At 36.0% G+C, this 23,523-nt stretch overlaps 3 protein-coding genes across 5 annotated transcripts; 1 reads left to right on the plus strand and 2 right to left on the minus strand.

The window, feature by feature from the left end:
• Window positions 1-1,898: 1,898 nt before the first annotated feature.
• LOC131794796 (2-oxo-4-hydroxy-4-carboxy-5-ureidoimidazoline decarboxylase) lies at window positions 1,899-2,700 on the minus strand. The gene has a single exon (XM_059112350.2). It carries the CDS (start codon window positions 2,693-2,695, stop codon window positions 2,171-2,173), a length of 525 nt encoding a protein of 174 aa, XP_058968333.1. The 5' UTR covers window positions 2,696-2,700; the 3' UTR covers window positions 1,899-2,170.
• An 89-nt stretch (window positions 2,701-2,789) lies between these two features.
• LOC131794795 (sodium-coupled monocarboxylate transporter 1) lies at window positions 2,790-15,479 on the plus strand. Of its 2 annotated transcripts, XM_059112348.2 has the most exons (16): window positions 2,790-3,156; window positions 4,850-4,915; window positions 5,754-5,805; window positions 5,933-6,000; window positions 6,874-7,025; window positions 7,153-7,293; window positions 7,769-7,898; window positions 8,138-8,226; window positions 8,526-8,638; window positions 9,178-9,245; window positions 9,603-9,689; window positions 10,374-10,534; window positions 11,082-11,182; window positions 11,784-11,908; window positions 13,661-13,693; window positions 14,138-15,479. In XM_059112348.2, exons 1-16 carry the CDS (start codon window positions 2,815-2,817, stop codon window positions 14,165-14,167), a joined length of 1,758 nt encoding a protein of 585 aa, XP_058968331.1. In that variant the 5' UTR covers window positions 2,790-2,814; the 3' UTR covers window positions 14,168-15,479. The 2 variants fall into 2 exon arrangements, with proteins under 2 accessions (XP_058968331.1, XP_058968332.1); XM_059112349.2 differs by lacking the exon at window positions 13,661-13,693.
• On the minus strand, window positions 15,463-21,779 carry LOC131794797 (proteasome maturation protein). 2 transcript variants are annotated; one of them, XM_066161145.1, is made up of 6 exons: window positions 21,726-21,779; window positions 18,417-18,502; window positions 17,883-17,943; window positions 16,702-16,803; window positions 16,407-16,500; window positions 15,463-15,994 (listed from the first exon to the last, which is right to left on the minus strand). In XM_066161145.1, the coding sequence occupies exons 1-6, from the start codon at window positions 21,762-21,764 to the stop codon at window positions 15,927-15,929; spliced, it is 450 nt and encodes a 149-aa protein (XP_066017242.1). In that variant the 5' UTR covers window positions 21,765-21,779; the 3' UTR covers window positions 15,463-15,926. The 2 variants fall into 2 exon arrangements, with proteins under 2 accessions (XP_066017242.1, XP_058968334.2); XM_059112351.2 differs by lacking the exon at window positions 21,726-21,779 and adding an exon at window positions 19,158-19,194.
• Window positions 21,780-23,523: the final 1,744 nt, after the last annotated feature.

Below are 23,523 nucleotides of genomic sequence, written 5' to 3' on the forward strand. Positions count from 1 at the left end.
ATCGAGTATTACCGCTGAACGAATTGATAGCGGGCACAATAGCTGTATATATTTTTGTAAAGTAATAACATATCACCGCTGACCTAACTTGATAGAGGGCACAAATATATGTTATTCACCAAAGGGAGGTCCATATTGGGAAAAACTGTGCCCGAGGTCTTGGGTACACAAGACAGAGGGCACAGTTTTTCCTATTACGGACCGACCTTGGCTGGTGAATAACATTTTAATTTTTTTCTAAAACCTAACAAATGGTTGCGAAAAGAACCTGACTCCCGCTTGGCCGGATGGGGAGAATACTGCCCACTCTCGGAACCAATCAGATTGCAGAATTTGTAGAATACTGCCCGCTCACGAACTGAGATCTTAGCGTAGTCCCTGACTTGAAAACAGCACGTACGCCTTGTTGTTGTAGGCAACGGCAAAGCTGTTCGGACAGACCTTTAACATAAGGTAAAACCGCAGTAGCTTTGAACTCGTTGGTGGGTTCGGCACTTTTTTAAGCCTCCCCCTACAGATATCTTTGAGCTGATCAATTTATTAATTCTTCTTCTATGTATTTTTTTAATTTTTTTTTGGTGCACTTGACTATACAATTACAAGTCGGATATTGATCACTTCTTGGAGTGAAAGGGTTTAACAAAATTTAATTGGAAGCTGAAATAATTATGTATGCTTTAATTTAGGTATACAAAACTTTCTCATACAGATTAAACAATCTAGTCTAAGAACTGATTGTTAATTCTCCCCTCTAGCTGCTACACATTTCCATGTAAATATGTTACAAGAATTTGGTGATAGATCAAGATAACTTCTACCTGATAAGTTTGAATATTCTCATGACCTGTTTGCTGGATAATGTATGGATATTGTAGGGAGAAGTTACATGTTAATCACTTCTGGGAGTCAGAGGGTTAAATGTGTCCATCGGTTCAAATCCTCAAACTTCATCAAATCTCTAATTTGCTGCATTATTATCTACCTTACTTCTTAAATCTTGATCATCATCATTATTGAAACAGGTCTGTATTTGTTTTACAATAACATCTTGGTGTTTACAAAGCCCGTTATTGCATTTAAGCTGTTGTATTCTTCTGTGGTTAGAAAATCATACTAGCTTGCAGATGTTCATAAACAGAAATTTGGATTCAAAATGATCAAAATTTCTGCAAGGCTTCCCTTATGGAGGCTCACTCATGATCTAGCACATCACCTGCAGGAAGCTACCTGACCAATGAGATGAAAGGCCTCATTAAACAAAGTTTCATTAGCTACACAACATTGCCAAACTTTCAGATTAAATCTCTGTAGCTAAACTTATTCACTGCTGCAAGACTCAGTTGAGAGGCCACATTGAATAGAAATTTACAAAAGCACTCAACAGATTTAAAATTGTAAATTGCATGAGAGAAGTGTGGACGACTTAAGTAGCTCTACCCAGATGGTGAGGTTATGAAGGATCAGGGATCAATATGAGAGGGGGAGGAGGATGGAGTCAGAGATTAAAGCACAGACTGACCACCCTATGAGTCTGTGAGTACCTACTAACCATAAAAAAAATTAGGAAATTTTGGATTATCTAAATAAAATGTGGAATAAGGTGTCAGGTCACTTAAGTGTACCTCGTTTTGCCAAAAAATTCCTTCAGGATCTCAAAGTGTGGCTGTTTAAGAGCAGCTCATTACTAAAACCCTTGTACATTTTCTCAGGATTTTTTATTTCATTTCTCATGCCATCAGATCTTTTGGTCAGAGGAAACCCCGCAATCCTCATTGACTGATAATGTATAATTATAACTGCATCCGTGGTTTGTTGCCCTAGAAAATAAATCAGCATTACCATCCTCTAACACAGTCATGAAATGATTAGTTTGTAACTTTTGTTTGTCAATGAACCTCATTTTATTGACTTATACTGAATTCAAATACCATAGGGTGACTTTACAAATTATTTTGTTTATTATTTTACATTTTATCAGTTAATTGTAGGTCCACATCAGCCTCATGGCTACCACCTTTTTAACCTGCATCACTTAATAAAAAATGAGGGATGGATTGTTCCAAGAGTGACGAAATATACTGTGCTCCGATTTATAGAAAAAAAAAACAACTCTGTATGCTATTCCCTACCATGTTCCAAACAGATATATGTCTATAGTTCCATAGTTTTATCACAATTTAGAGTCCTCGCATTCAACCAAATCTTTCATCCTCAGCTGCATGATCTTCTTCACTTCTTCAATCCCGCACTCTAGCTCTTGATCTCTGTCATTATTCAAGCGCGATTTTATTCCTTTCAAAATTGCATCTTTATTGTTTAAACGAGCGCAAATCACAAATGGAAATCCAAACTTATTACTATAGAGCTGGTTATAATGTTTTAACTCTTGAATCTCCTCTTTTGTTAGCGTTGTGATACCAGCGTGTGTTTGTTCTCTTTGGGATTCGGGGGTAAGTGATTCTAAACGATCGGCAAGATCAGGATGGTTACGCAATATGCCGGCTCTTCCATCTTTGGGAAGCTCGTCGATAAACTGGCACATCACCTCCACGAAGTTGTCAAATGACCTAAAAGGCCTCCTACCACATACAGCTGCTGCACAAATTTTTGTCTCCTCGATAACATTGCCAAACGTACGGATAAAATCTCTGTAATAAAGCTCGTTCACTGCAGAAATGCTCAGTTTGGAAGCCATATTGAATTTATCCCAAACGTGATCTTACATAAAGTAATTAATCTAAGCTTTGTCGCTGGTTTCAATATCAGGAGGCTCAATTTCGGAGAAAAACACAGTTTACAACAATTTTCCCCGCTATGGCGATTCACGCACATTTTACCGTGGCGGATTTTGTTGTATTTTCTCTGACTTTGCTGGCATCTATGGGTATTGGAATATTCTATTCTAGGGCGGGTGGAGCACAGCAGAATAACAACGAATATCTCATGGCTGGGCGAAGTATGGCTAGTATTCCGGTTGCCATCTCCGTCCTTGCTTCCTTTGTTTCGTCAATCGCGATCCTAGGAAATCCAGCCGAAGTTTACACGTATGGCTTTCAGTACTGGATCAATTCCTTCACGAACTTTATTTCTGTTCCAATCATGGCGTTGGTTTTCTTACCTGTGTATTATAACCTTCGTTTGACTAGTAGTTACGAGGTAGGTTGTCAGACATGAATTAATGAATCCCGCTGCAGAATTAGCACCGATCGCTTAGTACCAAATTTCCGGTTTATCTCGATTGAAATGCGTGAAGTGTAGTATTCAAATGTGCAAGTTAAAATGTATTGGAGTAATCGCACAGTTATGATACAAATACCACGAACAGTTGAACAAACAGAGTTTTCATCGTTTTTCATTGTGAACAAATGTTTACTTGGTGTAATCATCTGTCATGAGCAAGTAACATTCGCGTTCTTTTCTCTCGTACACATTTTTTTTTATCATTGAATGGAATCGAAAAAGTGAAATGACTTAACATCAATTCAGTCTTAAATTAATTTAACATGGTTAACCTTTTCTCGTGTGAAGTTCTATGCCGGTGTGTATGTTCCGGGGTAGCTCAGTTTGAAAGGTTTAAATATATTTTTTTCTATCTCCCCCTGTTTATGCAGCCCGTCGCTGACTAATGGCACTGATTCGCACGAACCAGTGAATCCTAAGGAAGGATTATTTACAGTTTAATTCAACTGTTCGAAAACTTCAAATTATACCCACTATGAACAAGTCAAATAGCAAAACTTTACGATTTGTGAGTGTGTGTGTGTGTGTGTAACTCTTGGAAGAAATTGGACAAAAGAACATTTAATTTATGAATCGTACTTATTTAACGTTACGTAATCTTTTTTTTTCAATTCATTTCGTCGTATTGTAGGTTTTTTTCATACGTAACGTCTTTTGTTTTGTACGATAATTTGTAGGTCTGTTTTCGTTTCGTTTGCCATATAATTGTAAAAAAAATTCATTTTTGTGTAATTCGTTCAGGGTTATTCGAAGTCGTGTTCGAATTTATACGAGGTCGTTCAAGATTAGTTCGCTCGAGATCAGTCATTTTTTGCTCAATTTAATTTGTTAATCGTACTTAGTTTGAGTCAATAATAAAATGTTCAACTAGTGAACAGAAATCCCTTTAGTTAATTTCCAGTACGATTATTGTTACTGTCGCACTTACAGAAAAGCAGCCTGATCCAATGACAGGAAATGAATTAAGAATTCCTTATAGTTAATTTTGTGACCTTAGAAACATGATTGGCACTAAATTTGGATTTATAACTTTATAAATTTTAGTATTTGAATTAGTTCTTCCCACCTTCATTTTAAGTCTTCCCTAAAATCTCCACTCTCCATTTGATTGACAATTGTTTCTTACATCAGTGTACATTCATTGGAATAAGAAGTACCCCAGAAGTTTGTGCAGCAGGAAAGATGCTTCAGGGTTGCTTGAGGTACAGCCTACAGCATCTCTAGCTTCTTGAGCACCCTCCAAACTTTCCAAGTGCATCATATCTTGATGAATGCACAGCTGATGTATGAACCAATTGTTTTATAACTTAATCAGTGCAGTTGTTTGAATATTGTTCTCTTATAAATTAAAACATTTTAGAAAAACAGTGCACACTAAATCTGAAATAAATCATCTTTTAGCCAAAAAAACTGTAATGATATAATTTAAAACTTGTTTATAAATAACTTATACCCAAAGTAAAATTAATTACAACATTAGTCAAAATATACTCAGACATCAAGATCTGTTTGATAGTGTGGCACAAGCAGTCATTTACAAAATGAAATTTAGATATAACTGACTTTATTCTCGTGGGACTGAGTGCTTTGTAAAAACATTTTCTTTCAGTATCTAGAAAGAAGATTCTCCTTTAGTGTGAGGATGTTAGGATCTGTAATGTTTGTTATACAAACGGTAAGTGAATATTAATTTCTAGTTAGCATTTACTGGATCCATTTTTCTCTCTGTTCAAGCTTAGCTAGCTATTAAATAAGTTATGGTATTAGTAATGTCAAATCAAAGATTAAATAGGAAAAATATTTATTGTGTTGTCTCAAGTGCAGGACAAAGAAAGTCTGAGTCCTCATAAGGAATCAACCTCAGACCTTCAGGTTCTTCTCTGTAACCCTTTCACCCTCATGAGTGATCAAGACAGAGCATCTCCTTACATTATCAGTACCATACCAAGCAGACACGCAACAAGAGTAAATAAATATGTCAATGAGGGGATACTTGATCCAATACTAAATTCTCCAAATTGGCATTTTAAGAATTGTATGGCAGACAGTAGGGAGAATTGCTGAGGTGATCTTGGGAGTGACAGGGTCAATGCTTGACCAGTGAGCCACAGAGAACTCCTTGGAGAATAAATAGGTCATAGTTAGGACGCACAAGTCTTGTATACTGAAAGGATGAGCAATGTGGAAAGTGTCATATGAATTTAAATTATAATATCATTTCTTTAGTGTATACATCACTGTGCATAATAATTAGTTTGTGAAATCTGTATCACAGTTGTTATAATTTCTCATTTAAAATGTTGCAACCAGTGTTGGTTCCTTATGAAAGATTTTGTCGTAGGACCCCACAGACACAAACTTAAGTTAACTTGTGCATCCCACATGCTTGTATTAAAGGCCATTTCATTCATTTGTCATCACCCATGTCATGCTATTTTCCTTTCATTATTGTTGGTCAAATGAGCGCAGTTTTCTAAATTATGAATCTTATTTCAAAAAATTTTTTTTTTCAGGTTTTGTATACTGCTATTGTATTATATGGACCATCACTGACCTTAGAATCAGGTAAAAAAGTATTTGATATGCCAACTGAAAATATTTATATGTGTAGAATATAGAGTGGTTTATTTCAGATAAATATTGTAATTCACTGATCATCCAGTTAATATCTGTGGTATTTTGTATTATTTAGTGACAGGTTTCCCACTGTGGCTTTCAACGGTTGTAACTGGTCTTGTCTGCACTTTCTACACCACAGTAGTAAGTCCTTTTTTAGTTATTTGGTTATGTTTGTGAAGAATCATTTTATTGCTGGGAACATTGACAATTAACATAAACAGATCTATGTGTAAGCCTCTTGCAATTCTTTAACTAAGCTTTGAAAAAAAGCATTTCAAAACATCTACTTCTAGCAAAACATTTGATTTAACTCCTAAACTCTCAGAGGTGTGGAGCATGTAACTTCTCCCTAAAATATCCATACATTGTCCAGCAAACAGGTAATGAGAATACTCAAAGTTATTATGTAGAAGTTGTTATCTTGATCTAACACCAAATTCTCATCACTCGATTACAAGGAGATGTGTGGTAGCTAGAGAGGAGAATTAACTGTTAGATCTTGGGAGTTAATGGGTCAAAGAATCTTGCAGGGACTCAAAAGAGCTGAGAATTGCAGTAAATTACACTCAGGGGACACCATGTACGGTCTCAAAAGAGTGTAGTTACTTAATATACACATACAAGAAACTTACTTTTATGTGGCACATCAAGACCCATTTGGAACACATCAAGTCCACCAGAGATACATTTGTGGTAATCCAAACAAACATGATAGTAACATTGGTGGTAATCAAAACAAACATGATAGTATTTAATAAATTTTTTTTTGTGGTTTCATACAGATTGTGTCTATTTGTTCAAAAACCAGCTGAAATTTAAAAATACGAAAGACAACCTTTTTTTTTGTGGCATCTTGTTTAGACTACCAGTCAATTTGCTACCATTACTATCACAGCCTACAGTTGTAATAAAAGCATGAGGGATCACACATTGTGTACACCCCATGTCACAAGATGCTTGTATAAAGGCTTGCACTAATGATGTTGTAATGTTTATTACTGTCACTGTCCTTAGGGTGGCATGAAAGCTGTAATATGGACAGATGTGTTTCAAGGCATAGTCATGTTAGTTGGGCTGACAACAATTATTATAGTAGGAACGATAAAGGTTGGAAGTCTGAGCAAAGTTTTTGATATTGCTTACAAGGGGCACAGACTTGAGTTTGAGTAAGTTTGTTGAAAAAAATCATGATTATTATCACTATTACAGTACTATCAATTTCATTGATCTTGTAATAACAAAGCAAAGAGAAATAATGGTTTCAGTACAACTAAAAATCATCTCTCTTTACAGTTTTTCCATAGATCCTACACACAGAACCACATTGTGGGTTTTTCTAATAGGTGGTGTATTCCAAATGCTACCTGTCTATGCAACCAACCAGACAGCTGTCCAAAGATTTCTGACCTCAAAGTCCTTTAAGTCTGCTCAGAGGTATATACCGGTAACATTCTGATACTTATTTTCAATAGTAGAAGTAAAGAAATGACCTTGACAGGCAAACTACAATTCCCTTAAGTTACAACAAAAAGAAATTACTGAAATTTTTCTTTTTCCTATAATGGTGTTAGTTTAATTGCAGTGCACATTTAAGGTTCATTTTAGTACATGTGCAATATTCTCAAGTCCAAATGAGATTTATTACAGCTTTCTCAGGAAAATCCTGTTTTTATATTTTTAACCATGGACACACTAAACTAATCTTGCAACCATAAAACTAGTATTGTCCAAAATGACCTTGTCAGTTTATACAATATTCCAAACATGATTTATTTCTTTTACTTGTGAACAGTTATTTTCTTTTTAAGAATCATCTGATTGAACTTTATATTATGTATTAAGTAGATTGCCAACACATAACAGGTAAAGAATTATTTATAGAAGATAATTTGTTCATATCTTTCCATAGGGCTGTTTGGTTGAATCTTCCTCTGAACATATTCAGCACAACAATAACAGTCCTAACAGGATTGGTGATTTATGCATACTATGCATCCTGTGATCCTCGTAGTATTGGGGAAATATCCAAAGATGATGAGGTAAACTAGTGGCTCTTAATTATTGATCTGCAAAAAAAAAAGTCATTGGCTTGCAAACAGAATATTCTGACTTTGGAGTGTGGACAGAATAAATGAATAAGCCCTTGATATTTAAGGAATTCTCCTTTTCGGCACCTTAGGAAATTTATAGAGAACATGCAGTATGGAGAATGTGCATACAGATGTTACAATGTAAAGGGTTTAACATATCTTTTGATCTTTTGCACTGTCTTCTCTAGATTTTGCCATATTTTGTGGTTGAAGTTCTGGGAAAGTTCCACGGTATTCCTGGAGTCTTTGTTGCCTCGCTGTTCTGTGGGACTCTCAGGTATTATTCAGTACTTACCCTGCATTAGATGAAATGTTTACAGTTTTGTGTTCCTTTAATAATAAAAGACAGAGATAGGGTCATGTCTGATTTCAGTACATCCAAGAGGTATCTACTTCTATTCATACCCACACCAAGAAATTTTATTGGAAAATGAAAAAGGGAAGGCATGAGAACATAATTTTTCAATAAAATTTAGTGTTATCTATTTCCAGCAAAGTTAGGAGATTGAGATATTTGTGCATATCTGGCCAAGAATTTGTTAAACAGCACAATCCAGCATAAATTTTTTTGTTCAGCACTGTAGCATCTGGTCTTAATGCTCTGGCAGCAGTAACAGTGGAGGACTTTGCTCCCTTGGTTGTTCAGCATATTCCAACTGAGAGAGAAACTCTTGTGTCCAAATTGCTTGGTAACAATTTTCATTGTTTAGTTTTTTATTTTATTATTATTTTTTTTTTTTTCATAATGATCAAAATTTCCACAAACTTTGTAGAAAATGCAAAACAAATAATTCAGTTTTATAAGATTGGATGAAAAAAGTATAACAACAATTCAATAGAGACAGATCAAGATGGCATAAAGTTGGATGAGGATGAAGAACATTTTTTTGGACTATTTTTAATTTAAGTTAAACCCTTTCATGCCCAAGTTGCAATAAGTAATTCTCCTTACTGTCTGCTATACAATTGTTATGATGTTAGTTAAGAGAGTTTGGTATTGGATCAAGTGATGATGCCATGACTGATGTTTTTCTTCATTCTCGTCACTTGTCTGTTTGATATCACATTGATATTGTGAGGAGATGTTATGTCTTGGTCACTCATAGAAGTTTAAGAGTTGTGGATAAATCCACAAAAATTAAGCCATAATGCACAAATCTTGTTTCTGTGCAATTAGAGAACAATACTGAATCTGAATTATTCCTTTTCTGCTTCTTTTAATTTATAGTATTCGTATATGGCCTCATTTCACTTGGGCTGGCATTTCTGGTTTCAAAATTGGGAATGATATTACAGGTCAGTGTTGTTTACACACATGTGTAACAAATGTTCATCAAAAAAAATGTTCATTTGATGGTTCACACTATAAATAGATTATTTCAATTTCCACTCTCACAAATCTGGTGCTTTGTCTTCTCTAAGTAAGGTAGCATTATATTCTAAAGATGCTAAGTTATGCCAAGTTGTGATTGCTTGAAAATATGTAGGTGACACACCTTAGTCCAATTCTGACAGATAAAAAGAACATAGAAGTGGCATTCAAACCTTTGACAATGTTGCATGTTTAACTTATTTCTTATCAGTGACCATAAGACAATTATTGTCCTCCTAATGTGCTTACCAAAATCAATATCAAGTTATTAATTTTTACAGATGAGCGCAACAATGTTTGGAACCACAGGTGGGCCAATGTTGGCCCTATTTTCTCTTGGTATATTGACGACCCATGCCAATGCCAAGGTAATGCTCCATGCTCCCTGCTCCCTGCCCCCTGCCCCCTGCCCCCTGCCCCCTGCCCCCTGCCCCCTGCCCCCTTCCCTCTGCCCCCTGCCCCCTGCCCCCTGCCCCCTGCCCCCTGCCCCCTGCCCCCTGCCCACTGCCCCCTGCCCCCTGCTCCCTGCTCCCTGCTCCCTGCTCCCTGCTCCCTGCTCTGTTTATGTAAGGTGTTTACAGCAACACATCCCAGTTAAGCAAGTCTTGTGGCACACATTTTTCTAACCTCACTCCCCCAAAGACTTTAAAAATTAATCCATTAATTTATGATTTACTTTGCATTACAAGATTTTGCAGAACTCCCAATCTAAAATGGTACCAACCAGTTGAGAAGTTCTTTGCTTTGATTAAATACAAAGATTTCTGACCTCACAGTTCCATTAAGTTTATCCTTTGTACATTTACTTGAAATGAACCCTTTCCACCCCAACATCAGTCTGTATATTCTCCATGTTATTCTCTAAACAGTTGCTTTGGTACTGACAAGGAGAATTTTTTTAACAATCAAAAGCTTCTTCAGTTGGTGATCATTTTCCTTAGTCTTGTAACCTTAATGTTTGACTCAGTAGTGATTTTGTAGGGAGAAATTAGATGCCAGTCATCCCTTGGGGATAAAGGGTAAAGATTTGATGTTGTTGTTGTTACATTTAGGGTGTATGGATCGGAGTAGTGGCTGGATTTTGGACAGTCACCTGGATTAGCATAGGAGCTCTGGTTCACCCACCTGAGTACCCTACTCAGCCTATGTCTATATCTGGTTGTCCAAGCAATTTCACTAATGTTAATATGTCATATGTAGAACCAGCCCAAAGGTAACTTATAAACAGGAGCGAACTTCTATGTTATGTTACCATTTAGAACAAATTGTCGGTATGGTGTTCATTGTAATGATCTTGGAAAAATAACTTGTGGAAGATGGTGCATGATTTCTATAATAACATAGTTACTGTAATGGAACCTTGAGCAAGAGAGCAAGCATATTTTTTTCTGCGAGCCAAATTCCTCCTTTATTTTCCACATCACATAATAATTAACAACTGTGTGACAAAGTGGAGGTGACTAGTGGTGTATATTTCTGAGCTACAAAACTGTGAGGTAAATATCCACTGCTAGCTTCAGACACTGAGGTGAAGAGTTGTTTTAGTTTATATGAAAACAGTGAGATAACATAGCACAAAAAGATGATTTTAACTCATTTATTCCTGCAATGGTTAAATATTTTCATGCAAAAATCACACATGCATTGCTTGTAGGTGAATAGAAAAAGATAATCAAAGTTTGAGTAGCCCATCAGAGCTTGTCTTCTGTGCCATCCACTGTTTTAGTACACACTTACTGTGACTGACTTTTTCTTTTCAGGATACAACCTAGTTCTGTGTACGAGATTTCATTCTTTTGGTATGGTGTCATAGGATTTGTTATCACATACATCATTGGATACCTTGCCAGTTATATATTTAGTGAGTGATTGTGGGAGATTGTGCCTGCTAAAACTGAAAAGTCAACAAAATTATATAATGATCTTTTTTTAAAATAGAGGATCCTAGCTTCCATAAAATCTTTTGGCTCTCACTTTTATTTTCCAATTTAATTATTTTTTGTATTAATTTTTTTTCTGGAGTTACTTGTCAAAATGGCTGTAGATAGATTTGTCTGGTGAAGAGTGTCTTTACTGTAACTTTGACTGCTTAACCCTTTACATGTATCTTCTCCCCATAATATCCATACTTAATCCTGCAAACAGATCATGAGAATACTCCAACGTATCAGGTAGAAGTTGTTATCTTGATCAACAACAAAGTTATCTTTACTGATTAACAACAAAATGTGTAGCATCTAGAAGGGAGAATGAAGAATCTGATCTTGAGAGTTTAAGGGCTTCATTTTGATTAATATTTTCTGAGGTTTTTACATATCTGTATCTCTTCTTCCTGTCCTCCTCCCTTCCTTTCATGTAAGTTTGTTTTTATTTTTCTGTTTTTTATCTCTATCTTTCTTCAAACTTTCTTTAATTTTTGGTGCACTCATCCCTTACCAAGCTATGTTACTTTTCAATTGTAGAAAAACATGATGCTGAAAGAATAGACCCAGCCTTGTTGTTTGACTATTCCAAGCTCTCAAACTGCTTTGGAAGATGCACTAAAACATCTGGAAACATGGCTCTTAATGGTGCTCATTCCATAGAGGTAATTAATATAACAATAATTTGTTTTTTGTTTGCCCTCAGGAGGTTTTATTTTTTGGTTACTGCATATACAGTTTCTGTAGTAAATGACTGTAAATATATGAAAATTACATGTTTGAACTGCTGACAAAGAAACAAATATAATTTGAGGGATCTTCACAGTAATGAACACTACTTATTAAGCAGCAGTCTTTGTCAGTACTGTAAATACATTTTTACAACTTTTTCAAAAGGGAATGCTAAATTAAAATTGTAGTAATTTATTTACCTTTCTTCATAATTTGAATCTTAAAACTGCCTTGCTGTATGGACTTGTACTCCTTTTATATATCTGCTTATAACCAAATAGAGGCTCAAATTTCAGGATAGGAAGTCACATTTTATTGAAAGGTCATAACACACAAAGCTACATTCTGTATGGACAAGCTGCAACAACAGTTTTCTTCATATTGCAATACTTTTTTGTTTTGGCAACATTTTCCCCCTTTCCACAAATTCAAAATTGTTTGAATTGCATTGTGCAATGGTAGCAGCAATGCAATAAGTGACACTAGAATTTTTGTGACAGCAGTACATGCAAAGCCCCTTTTCACAAAGCTGTCACAGCAGGCAGATTCTCGTGGAGGGCGGCTGACAACTGATTCTTTAAGGAGCTATTATTTCAACCGTTGAGTGGTTATTTCTGTTTTACTTTCACAGGACAAAAAAGAACATGACACACAGACATCTGACTGACTGTTACTAATATTATCTACTGACCAGCCTGAGACTTTTCTGTGTTACAGTTCAACAAATTAAATGAATGAGCCTAATTTTTTTTCTGATTTAAAACTATTACTGAGCACTTAAATATCTCATCAAAATATATGCTGGAAACCAATCGAAACTATACCATTAGTTAAATAGCACTTGCTCCTCATAGGCTTTAAAATGACATGTTTATCTCTGGAGTTCCAGTATGTAGTGTGAGTCCTGTAGCTGTACAGCTTTCTTATAAGCATATTTTACCCTAATTGTGGGATCTTACCTCAGTGCAACACTGTAGCAGCTCTACTTGGCAACAACCACTTGCCCCATAAGTCTGTTGTTCTAGAAAAAAGTCATTGTTTGTATGTGAGAAAATTCGGATTTACCTCCCTGGTATGCCAGTTATCTCCTTAATTACATGTATTTACAAGTTTCTTTATTTTTTTTATTAATATTCCTGAATTAATGCATAGTTATTCATGTTAAAATGATCAGGAGGAAGTCAATTGGAATTGCAATTAAAATAGCTTTAGGGTCAAAATTACGTTATTGTAAATGTCTTCATCGTACAACTTTATAAAATAATTCAAATAGTACGCACGCTATGATTGGCCATAAAACCATTTTACATAAGCATATGTAAACACAGTTTTCGTTCCTCTTTCATTAGTTATTTTATAAAAGAAATGTAAAATGGTTTCCGTGTTTACATAGCCTGATGTAAACACTTGGTAGGTTGGGAGAACACTTGATAAGCTGGAAACCACTCCACTTCGTGTTGTGGTTTCCTACGCTTATCTTGTGTTCTCCCAACCTCCTGCGTGTTTCCATCAGGCTATGTAAACATGGAAACCATTTTACATTTCTTCAGTATAGTAGAGCATATCTAACTCTTCCAAATGTAGAGAAACTAAAACTACATGGCATTCAACATTGTGTCTTGATCACCTTATTTTTTATGTGTCAATTTAACAACTGCATTATCAATTTTCCTATACTTTAACAGCATCTCATTGCTCTTCAAGACCTGCAAAATCAGGTCAGTGCAAAGCCTAGGTAAATTAATTTTTCAAACCCACTACTAACCTTGGCATATGATAACTTTTTATGAATGTGTAAGATAAAATATCTCCAGTTAATAATGAACTCTTTACACCCTAACATCAGTAAGCAAGTTCTCCTTACCACTCTCTTTACTTGTCCTATTGTGCTTAAAACGAGAATTTGTCTAACAATCAAGAGCTTTTTGAGTTTATGATCATTTTCTTTATTCTCGTGACCTTAATGTATGATTCAGGGGTGATACTGTTGGGAGAAATGAAATGCTTATCTTTGGGAATGAAAAGGTTAATTTTAATTAGAGACAAGTGAACAGTACTTTGACCAACTGTGTCCAGAACTACACACAGATTGCACTACATTATGTTTACAGTCCAAAACTGTCCACATTTTATTTCAATTTTTATGCAATTTTATATTGCAGGATGATGAGAATACCCCTTTTATTAGCTGAAGTGGCACACAAGAGCACACCTTTCAACACTCTTGAACATGGGGCATATGAAAGAATTGAAAACAAGAGCTGTCTCATAGAGTCACATTGCATCACTTTCCTACAAGCAATTTATAAAATTACTCATGAAGATTACTTACATAGTATTATAATTATATTACTTCATCGTACTTCATTGTACTTCATCACCATTAATAATAATTATACTGTGATAATAGCTGTTTAGAGTAAATTAATTACTTTTCCAATTCTTGTAATTTATTTTGAAAGGAATGGTTTCTAACTTTACTAGTAATTTGTAAAATTATGTCTTAAGTGTATTTACTTAGTACTCCATTGTTCCTTATCGTATTAACTATAAATAGTAATCATATTATGGTAGCTATTCTTCCAATTCTTGTGATGTATTCAAAGGGAAAGGTTTCTAACGTAATTACAAAGTTAACAAAATTATGAATGATTGATGAAAGAGATTCCTTTATTCAAGCATGCATTGGTACTTACCTCTGTTCCTATGTACATAAGAAAATATTATTATTGACATGAAAGCATACATGCATTCATTTGTTTGTATTTATAGAAAAATTGATATAGTTTTTTACATTCAAAGCTTTATCTATATATGTTCTTGTACCTTGGGGTGCTTAATGTATTTTAGGACTCCTTTTCACTTCAACTCTTGCGTTGTAAATGGTGCTAGTGTTTGTTGTGAATTCCATTGCCTGAATAATGGTTATTACTGTAAAGTTGGCTCAAGAAGCTAGAGTTACTCCTATGCTTCTCTCAAGCTCCCCAAACTTTCCACAAGCATCCATACCTCGATATACATATATTTTATCGTCAATTTTCTTAGTTAACACTCAGCTTAGTTAGGATTTTGGTTTTTTTGTCTTTTTTGTCTTTTTTTTTTTTGTCACTTGGGTTAGCCTTTTTAGGTGGACATTTTGAGGGATACTGTTAGGGCCCCCCACACTTTCCACTGTGCATAATGCATGACAACCCTTGAGATTGGGAAGGAGGCTAAATCTAGATAAGGAAAGATTTTCTAGTGTTGCCATGAAGTCCCAGGTATCAGAAGTCTTGTATTTCAAATACATTTAACAATACAAGCAACTGTAACATGATTATTTTTACACGCATTGCCACATTCAATGAACCATTGAACAACAACATTCACTATATTTGTCCCATACAAAGTACTTAGCAAGAAAGATAGTGGGAGGGGAAATCCCTCTTTAAATTATTCAAGCAAAGACATAATTGAACTGATATATTTGTCGCTGACATTAAAAACATTGTTGACATTTGTAAATGTAGTTTTATTTCATTTTCACCATGACAGACAATTCCTTCACAAATGATCAGCTTCTCCTACACAACTGCATTTCTCATTAAACCCTTCAGCTTCCCAAAGTGATTCTCTTAACTTCTCATTGTGCTCCCATGACATTATCTTGCAAACCAGTTATAAGAACAGACAAGCTTATCAGCTAAAGGGTGTTATATTAATATGAAATGGAATATTTTGTTTCATTTGCAAGGAAATATATTGCAGTCAATCAGGAAAATAATTCTTGGATCTCAGGAGTTTGAGGGTCAAACATTGTTTTTACTGAAATAAACTAGCCAGTGTATTAAAAGCTTTGAGTGACTTTACAGCAACTTGTTCACAGCAAAATAAACTTCACAGGTAACTACACAGCATGTACTAAGTTATACTTGTATAAAGAAAAGGGCATTTATAAAGTAGAAAGAGAATTCAATGAAGACCAAGTTTGTCTTCCATTGTGAGATGAGGATCTGACATGACCTCAGAATCACCTTGAACTGGAAATAAACAAACACAAAACACAGTCAAACATTTACCCTTAGTTAAAAACTTTGCATTTCGACATGTGAGTTCTAAGGTAAAGCCAAGTCTACACACTAGACCTTTCCTGGGTAAAATGTACTTCAACTCTCTGCCAACAAAAAAAAAACACTTTCCAAAACTCCAATTTTTCAAACTGCTCAATCTCAAAGACAAGTCTGTGTGTTAACTTGCTTTGTCAGTAATTTCTTGTCACCTGTCTCTGCCTGCACTTTTATGTGTATTAAAAATTGTTGCTGCAAGAATTTACAATATAGTACCATTCAGCAGCTAACTGTGAGGCAACACTAATTTAAAGATTCAACATGTCATATACTGTAGGGGTTCAAAATTCCTTAACAAGAGGTGAAAGAGAACTTTGTATCTCACCATTTAAGAAATCATCAAATCCAATACTTTCATCCGTACCCAAAAGAGAGTCTAATGCAACCATTGAGCTAGGCAGGCAAGGCAATCGCTGGATCTGTGTTGACAGGAGTATGAGTGATACAATGAGAATCAGGTACAGCATTCTCCACAGTGAACAAGATTATTAAATCACTACCATGTCACTGCAAAATCTATTGTGTTTGTCACTAGATTCACACGAAAAGTTATAATAAAGGTAATGTCCTTTGTGAATCAACAACTAGACAAGCAAATAATCAAAATGTTTCTTTGATACCTTCGATGCAACAGCTCTTTCCATCTGTAGTTTAAGTGGGGCCTGCAGACCTTGTGTATTTCTCAGCATCTTAAAGTCAAGCAATTCTTGATTTTGAAGAAACTAGTCAAAATAAAAACACGACACTTATTTTACCACATTATGCCGTTTTCAAAATACATTAAAAGAACAAAAAGCTTCAAGTATGTCTAAGTTCATGGAAATGTGGAGGATTAGCCATGCTAGTACTAAAACAACTTACAGTGTACAATGTACATTACTAATACAGTGCTATTTCCAGCCTTAACGAAGTACTTGGTCGATAATAACATACATGAAAAAATTACTCAGTTCTGATTGGTTAAGATAAATGCAGTTTTCAGGTAATTCAAAAAGGGGGTTAATTCAGTGCAAAGAAGTAACAAACCAGACCGACAATTCCTTGAACTGTTTAGCTGGACTTTGAACTTTTTTGCGCCTTAAGGATGTGGAAATATCACTGTATATTATTGTTTTGATCATATTCGGTTGTTTTGACCAAACACACAATGTCACTTGCAGTGTTTGAATAGATTATTTTTGCACTTGATGCATGCACTTCACCTCTGCATAATTATAATAAGCTATCTAAAAATTTTTCATGCATATTATTAATACATAATCACATGATTTTTCTCATTCAATTTAGAATAAATAAGCACTTGTTAATGTTTTCAAAGACCACAAATTGCACTTGCCCTTCAGGCTTGTGCAATTTTGTTAGTCTGGGAAAAATTTATTCATGCCTATTTATTCCAAATTGCACTCAAAATCATGTGATTACCTATACTAATTGGAGTGAGGATGTAAGGCTTGAGCAATCTCAACATGTCCACACATTGTGCAGTGCCTCTCCAAAGTTTGAAAGATTAGAGTGTCTGCACCCAACTTGAGGGGCATACAAAACAATGGAACTTGTTCCGATCTCCATAGCATGAAGAAACTGGGATTAAAACATAAGGCCAACTCAACCCCTATATAATGAAAGAGTTATTTCCTGTAAATGGCTGACTGGAAATGTTGCAAAAAAACTTTTATTAGATGAGCTGTATAAACTTACTATTTAATCTATTCTGAAAAGTGCACCAAGGTTTAAACTCTACAAACATCTCTAATCATTATGATCATTCAATGGTTTTCTACAAAATCTTCAACTGACTTACATATTTCTCAGAACCCTCTAAAGGATGGCTTGTGATCAATCCACTCTTAACATTCGAGAACCTTGAAAATACAAAGTATGTAATTAATACATCAGAAATGAAAATTAAAAAAAAAAGATTCTCAAGGAAAGAACTTCTAGAAAATTGACTTAAGGGCTAAATAATGCCCCAATGGTAGGTTTTTGATGAAAATGCCTCTTAAAATTTTGATTCACAGCACACCATCTGAACAGGTCTCTTCAAAGCAAGTTGTGATTCTCCACAACCACAAAACAGACCAAGGTGTCTGCTTAATACAGGATCTAATTACAGTTAACATTGGACAACAAAATCAATATATAACATGCACTTGCATGGGTTTCACTGAGTTGTTACAAGGTGGTCTGATCTCTTAGAGGTCAATGATTCTTTTCCAGACCCTCTAATGGCTAAACTTTACTACTATAGATTCACCTTTTTTCTTCATTTCAACTTGTTAATGCTGCCTTGAAGATTGTAAAATAAAGATAAGCAGAGAGCTACAAGTACTCATACCCTGTTCTCATTTGATCTGGTACACCATAGCTATTGACCAAGGAACTCACTTCGGTGATGGGTTGGACTTTGCCAGGCAGAGCAGACTAAACAATGGAGAGAGTATGATAAAATAAGAGTGAATCCTTCAACTGAAAACAGAGCAGTCATTCTTGGGAGTCAAGCAGGCAGAAAAGCTATTGCCATGAAAACCCATTTTAAGCTGTATGCATCGCATGCAAGTTTATCAAAAGTCCACAGACCATGTGTGCTTGATATGTCCTTGAACGCAACAATAAGAGCATCATTCGCTTTTTCATTCGCTCTGACGAAGGGCTAACGCTCGAAACTTCAGCTTTGAAACTCTTTACGGTGGCCAATTTACGTTATCAACTCAGTTGATAATACTAAATTACCCTGTTATACTCCCCTAACGACGCAGCACCACAGTTTCTTTAGAAACTTACCCCTTGCATCATTTTTATAGACTCCCTTGTCGGGATTTACTATTGAGGATTAGCTTATCTATTTAAAACACAACATTTACAACTTTCACCGAAGCACATGACACAGCGAAAAAAATTTTCTTGACACATACTGGAAATAGGGATTAGATCAAGGGAGTTCACGGAAACTTAACTTCATGACACTTATTCAAAAACATATGAAACTTTCTGCAACAGTCTAAAACTAGTGCGAACGTTCCAAGAAAATAAAAATTAGAATAAAAGTTCTAAAAAATTGAATAGGAAAGCCACTCACCAATTCGGCCATTTTGGATTTTGGTTAAATTAGCGCATGCCCCAAGTAAAAAAAGCCGCTATAAAAACATAGCGGGCGGGCGAGAGATAGAGAAGTGCCCTGAGACCAAGACAGCTGAGAGGTCCTGGGAGCTATCTAAGAACTGAGGAGGGGAATTACGAGGCGCGGGGTACCGTATAAATCCTGAGGTGCTGTCAACGCAACCATTTTTGCGTTCCTCTCAACGGGTTAACTTACATCCAACCAAGAAGTCATGCGTAAAAGTTGAGGTTTTCCTGCAACTTGGAAATGTTCACTTAGATTTTATTTTGCTCTAGTGCTGTTTTTGTCGTTGTTTCACGGTTTTGTTCTCTATATAAACTTCGTGTTTCACTGCTCTTTCTCTACAATATCCGTGCTCCATTTTGCCTTCACGGCCCTTACTAACCACGACAAACTATTATCTGACTGAGGTTTCCAACTGAGGAACAGCAATTTCTTATAGACCGGCGACCTACCTCTTCATAAGAGGAGGAGGGTGGGACTAGAGCATCAGCCGATTACGACTATCAGCCGTCGTTAACAGAGGTTAAAGGGGGGACAGAAACTGCCATTGAGGGGGAATCATTATATACTACAGAGTCTTAGGGGGGCATCACGTGACACAACCAAAATCCTTCGACCCCGGCGGGACTTTCAAGAGACGTACCTAAGGGGGCTGAAATCGGGGTTCCAAATCCGGCGGGATTCAGTAAACTAACCAATGGCCGGCATGTCTTCTACGTCTCGAGGTTCTGAGACCACATAGCTAGAGGATTTTTTTTTTCAGTGTTAAAAATTTTGGTATGCTCCAAACGTTCTCTCAAGTTATTGCCATTCCGACGAAAACAAATCACTAAAATTCATGAACACGTGTTGTGGTCATTAAAAAAAAGTATGTTTTTAAACTTAAGAATTACAGCCGCGAGGTAAAAAAGAAGGTGGCTGTGTTAATTCTATTGCATTGTAAATCACCGGATTCGCATGGCTAGACTGGACTGCCATCAAATGTGTGTAATTGGCAAAACAAATCCGGAAAATGATACCAGACCTGTCACTGTGTATGGTATTTGGATCCGTAGAAGTTTTCACTACGAGGCATTCCGATTCTCAACTGCTTTTACACATTGGTGAATGCGGTGAAATTACTCGCCGAAACTGTCCTTACTCGGTTCTTCTTTAGCTCGATTGGCGTCCTATAACGTAGAGTTTAAAACTGATTCAACTGTCTCAACAATTGTTTTGGTTCAACATGTGACGAAATAACTTGAAATTTTTCCAAGGCCCTAAGGCTGTTCCCATTCTTCGTAAAAGACACTTAAAGTAATATTGAGGGGTTTCCAAGCAACCAGAAAAATGGGAAAGGTTTTGTAAGATGATTTCTGTAACTAGAAGTAGACCATCTTATGAAGTAAAGAAAAAAAACAAGAAGTCTAGGTAACATTCGAATTCATAAAAAAATTATTTACACCACAATGTTTTGGATTATAAGTTCGGTTACAAAGTTCTCACTTCAAGTTAAACTCCAGATTCAAAATCTCCAGAGTCGTAGCCAATTTTTTTACTGGTATCTTAACAGTAAAACGGACGCGGTACCTAAACGTTCCGGATTGAACACGACACCGGAATAACCTTCTTCAGTGTAAATCTATTCTGTACTTAATTATTCTTTCAGAAACGTCAAAAGGGTAAATATGTCTCCATGATGTGCACGTTGAACAGATTTGAAAATACTCCAATGGTGTAACTCATAACTAAATCGAATAAAAAAATAACAAGAATTGTGTACATGTTATGTAGTTATGTTAAATACCCTAATCCCACGAGTGCATTTGGTAGCTTTCGGATTAAAGTTATTTTAGCCGATAAACAAAAATTGGGGGGCCCGCTCAACTTTAACTGAGTCATTAAAAGGTTGACGGTGAACAGACAGAACTTCAGCCAAACAATTTCATTGGAAAGTATGTGATCAAGCTCCCCAGTACTTAAGACAGCCGGTGTAGATCAGTTAGATAATTTATTGTGATAAAAGAGTTAGTGGTCTTTTGTGTAACTTGTTCGCTGATTCTCGCTGGTAAGCAAGACAAAATACGCAGGTTTTTGTTTGTATGGAAAAATATGATCGGCCCAAGAGGGTTAAAAATAAATCAGTTGATAAACAAATCAATTAAAAATAGAGATCAAGGTCATCTATGAAGGTAACGTTCTGCACAACGTGTTCTGGAAAATCTGCACAGGTTGTTCTTGACGAACGGCAGATGTCAGGTGCAGGTAGAGCACTTCGTAAACAAACCGAGCACATCATGCCCCTATTCTGTTCTAGACTGGTGATTTACTCAACTGGAATACCTTGTTTTGTTTGCCAGCGAATCGAAGGCACCAGCAAATCAAGGCAGATGGCTTGTTGAAAGAATTTCAAAGACTTGGCACAGGGCTAAGAGCAAGTGTGTGCTAGCATTGTCTCAGCGGTCCCCGCTAATTACTTAACCGCGTGCAGTGCAAAAGGTCAGTGGCCAATGAGGCTCCTAATGAAACGAAATTATTTCTCACCTCGGCATAATTCTTGTTTGCAGTCACCCAATTTAACATTACCTGTGTTTTGGCGTCATTATTGCCCTGTTAATCACTGGAAAATATCGATGAACAGGCATTGATCGGCTTATTTGGGCCGAAATGTCGACCGTGATACTTACTATAGCTGTTCCTTTCAACAATATTTACTTTACGGCTCCTGGGCAAACAACTTGCTCAAAATTTCCACACATTTTCCAAGGTCAATATTTGGTATTTAAATTTGAACATCTTTTTCAGCATTTTAAAGCTTTGCAATTTTGAGATTCCAGTAAAAGCATCGTGCTGTTATCTTTTTAAATTTTAAAAGTCACCCTGAACTCGATTTAAACCCCGTGGTATCTCTCCACGCGGATTTTAAATGGCTTTCTTCTGAAGTTTTAAAAAAATAGCGCTCCAACTAGGACGATTTGAATCTATTTTTATTCTGTACACGAATGGCTAGTTTATGTCTGCGGCACGTGTAAAGCCATTTTTGAAGTACTCGTAATTCGTTAGTTTTGTCATCCTTTCTATCCGGTAATAATGCTGTGTAACCAACAAAAAGCACATCGCGTGTTACTAACCTTTTTGTGGCCAAAACAAAAAACACGTTTCTGATCTGTGCCGCCTTTCGGTACAAAACAACGAACAAAAGAATAGAAAATAATTTGTCGGTTGAATGAAACAGTAAATCAGGACTGTCCATGTCAATGTTTCTTTCCGTTTGCGCCTAGAAGAAAACAATATCAATGAACAAAGAAATTTGGTTACGTTTGTAATCTACCGCAAAACTCACACTAAGATATTTATTATTGTGCATTGAGCCGAAAATAAGACGACTTCTTTCCAGAAGCGTATTCTCTTCGTCTAGGCGACTAACCATACTTTGTTCATTCTGCAGCCAATCGAGTTGGATTTTCTATAGAAAACCTTTAAAACGATGTATTCAAGACTGCATCATTAAATAAAAGCTTGTGTTCATTGTACAGGCGTTTTAATGGTCAGAAACATATTGAATACAATTCCTCCTTACAGGTACACATTGATGCTGCTAATTTGACTTCTCGACTTTTGATCTGCTGATTACTTCTCACACGTGGAATAAAGTCCCTCATGACAGGTTCCTTGAAGTGTTTTGGCTCCCCACTGCGAAGAACGAAGCTCTTATGAAGTTGTGAATCACGTATCCATCAATCTCGAACACAAAGACGCACGAAATGGTGCCGAATAGTTCACATACCTGATTAAATTCTATCGTTTTTTTATTTTCCAAGTTTTCTTTGAAAGGATTTCTTCAACACCTCGAACCCCGGAAGAAACAGTACTTAGTATCGATTCATCAACTTAACAGATAAGCATATTTGTTTGAGTTCACAATGATTTACCATTTTCAATCGGAGAAGCTTCGAAAATCCACCGCAGTTATTTCGAATCTTAAATCTCAGCTAAACTTCGGTTAACAAAGACATATTGAAGGAAGAAAAAAACGAAGACTCTTCTTCACTCCGCAAGACGTAAACGAAGTCCCGTAGCTGTACAACTAGACAAGAAACCGATAGCAAAGTATGTTTGATCTAGAATTAAACCTTTTAAAAGTGGCGAAACAATGGCTGAACTGTCAGTACGCTACTTGCTATAAAAAAAATTACTTGCCAAGTTTTCACCACCGCTTCCCTGAGTCCATCTCCTTCTCACTTTCTACATAATTTTTATTTACTTACGTGCTTCCTTTATATGTGATTGCTCAGTCCTTCCTTCCTTCCTTCCTTCCGATCCCTTCCTGTTTTCATATCTT

The sequence above is a fragment of the Pocillopora verrucosa genome, chromosome 14 (genome assembly GCF_036669915.1).
Source record: "Pocillopora verrucosa isolate sample1 chromosome 14, ASM3666991v2, whole genome shotgun sequence".
In the NCBI taxonomy this organism is placed as follows: Eukaryota; Metazoa; Cnidaria; class Anthozoa; order Scleractinia; family Pocilloporidae; genus Pocillopora; species Pocillopora verrucosa.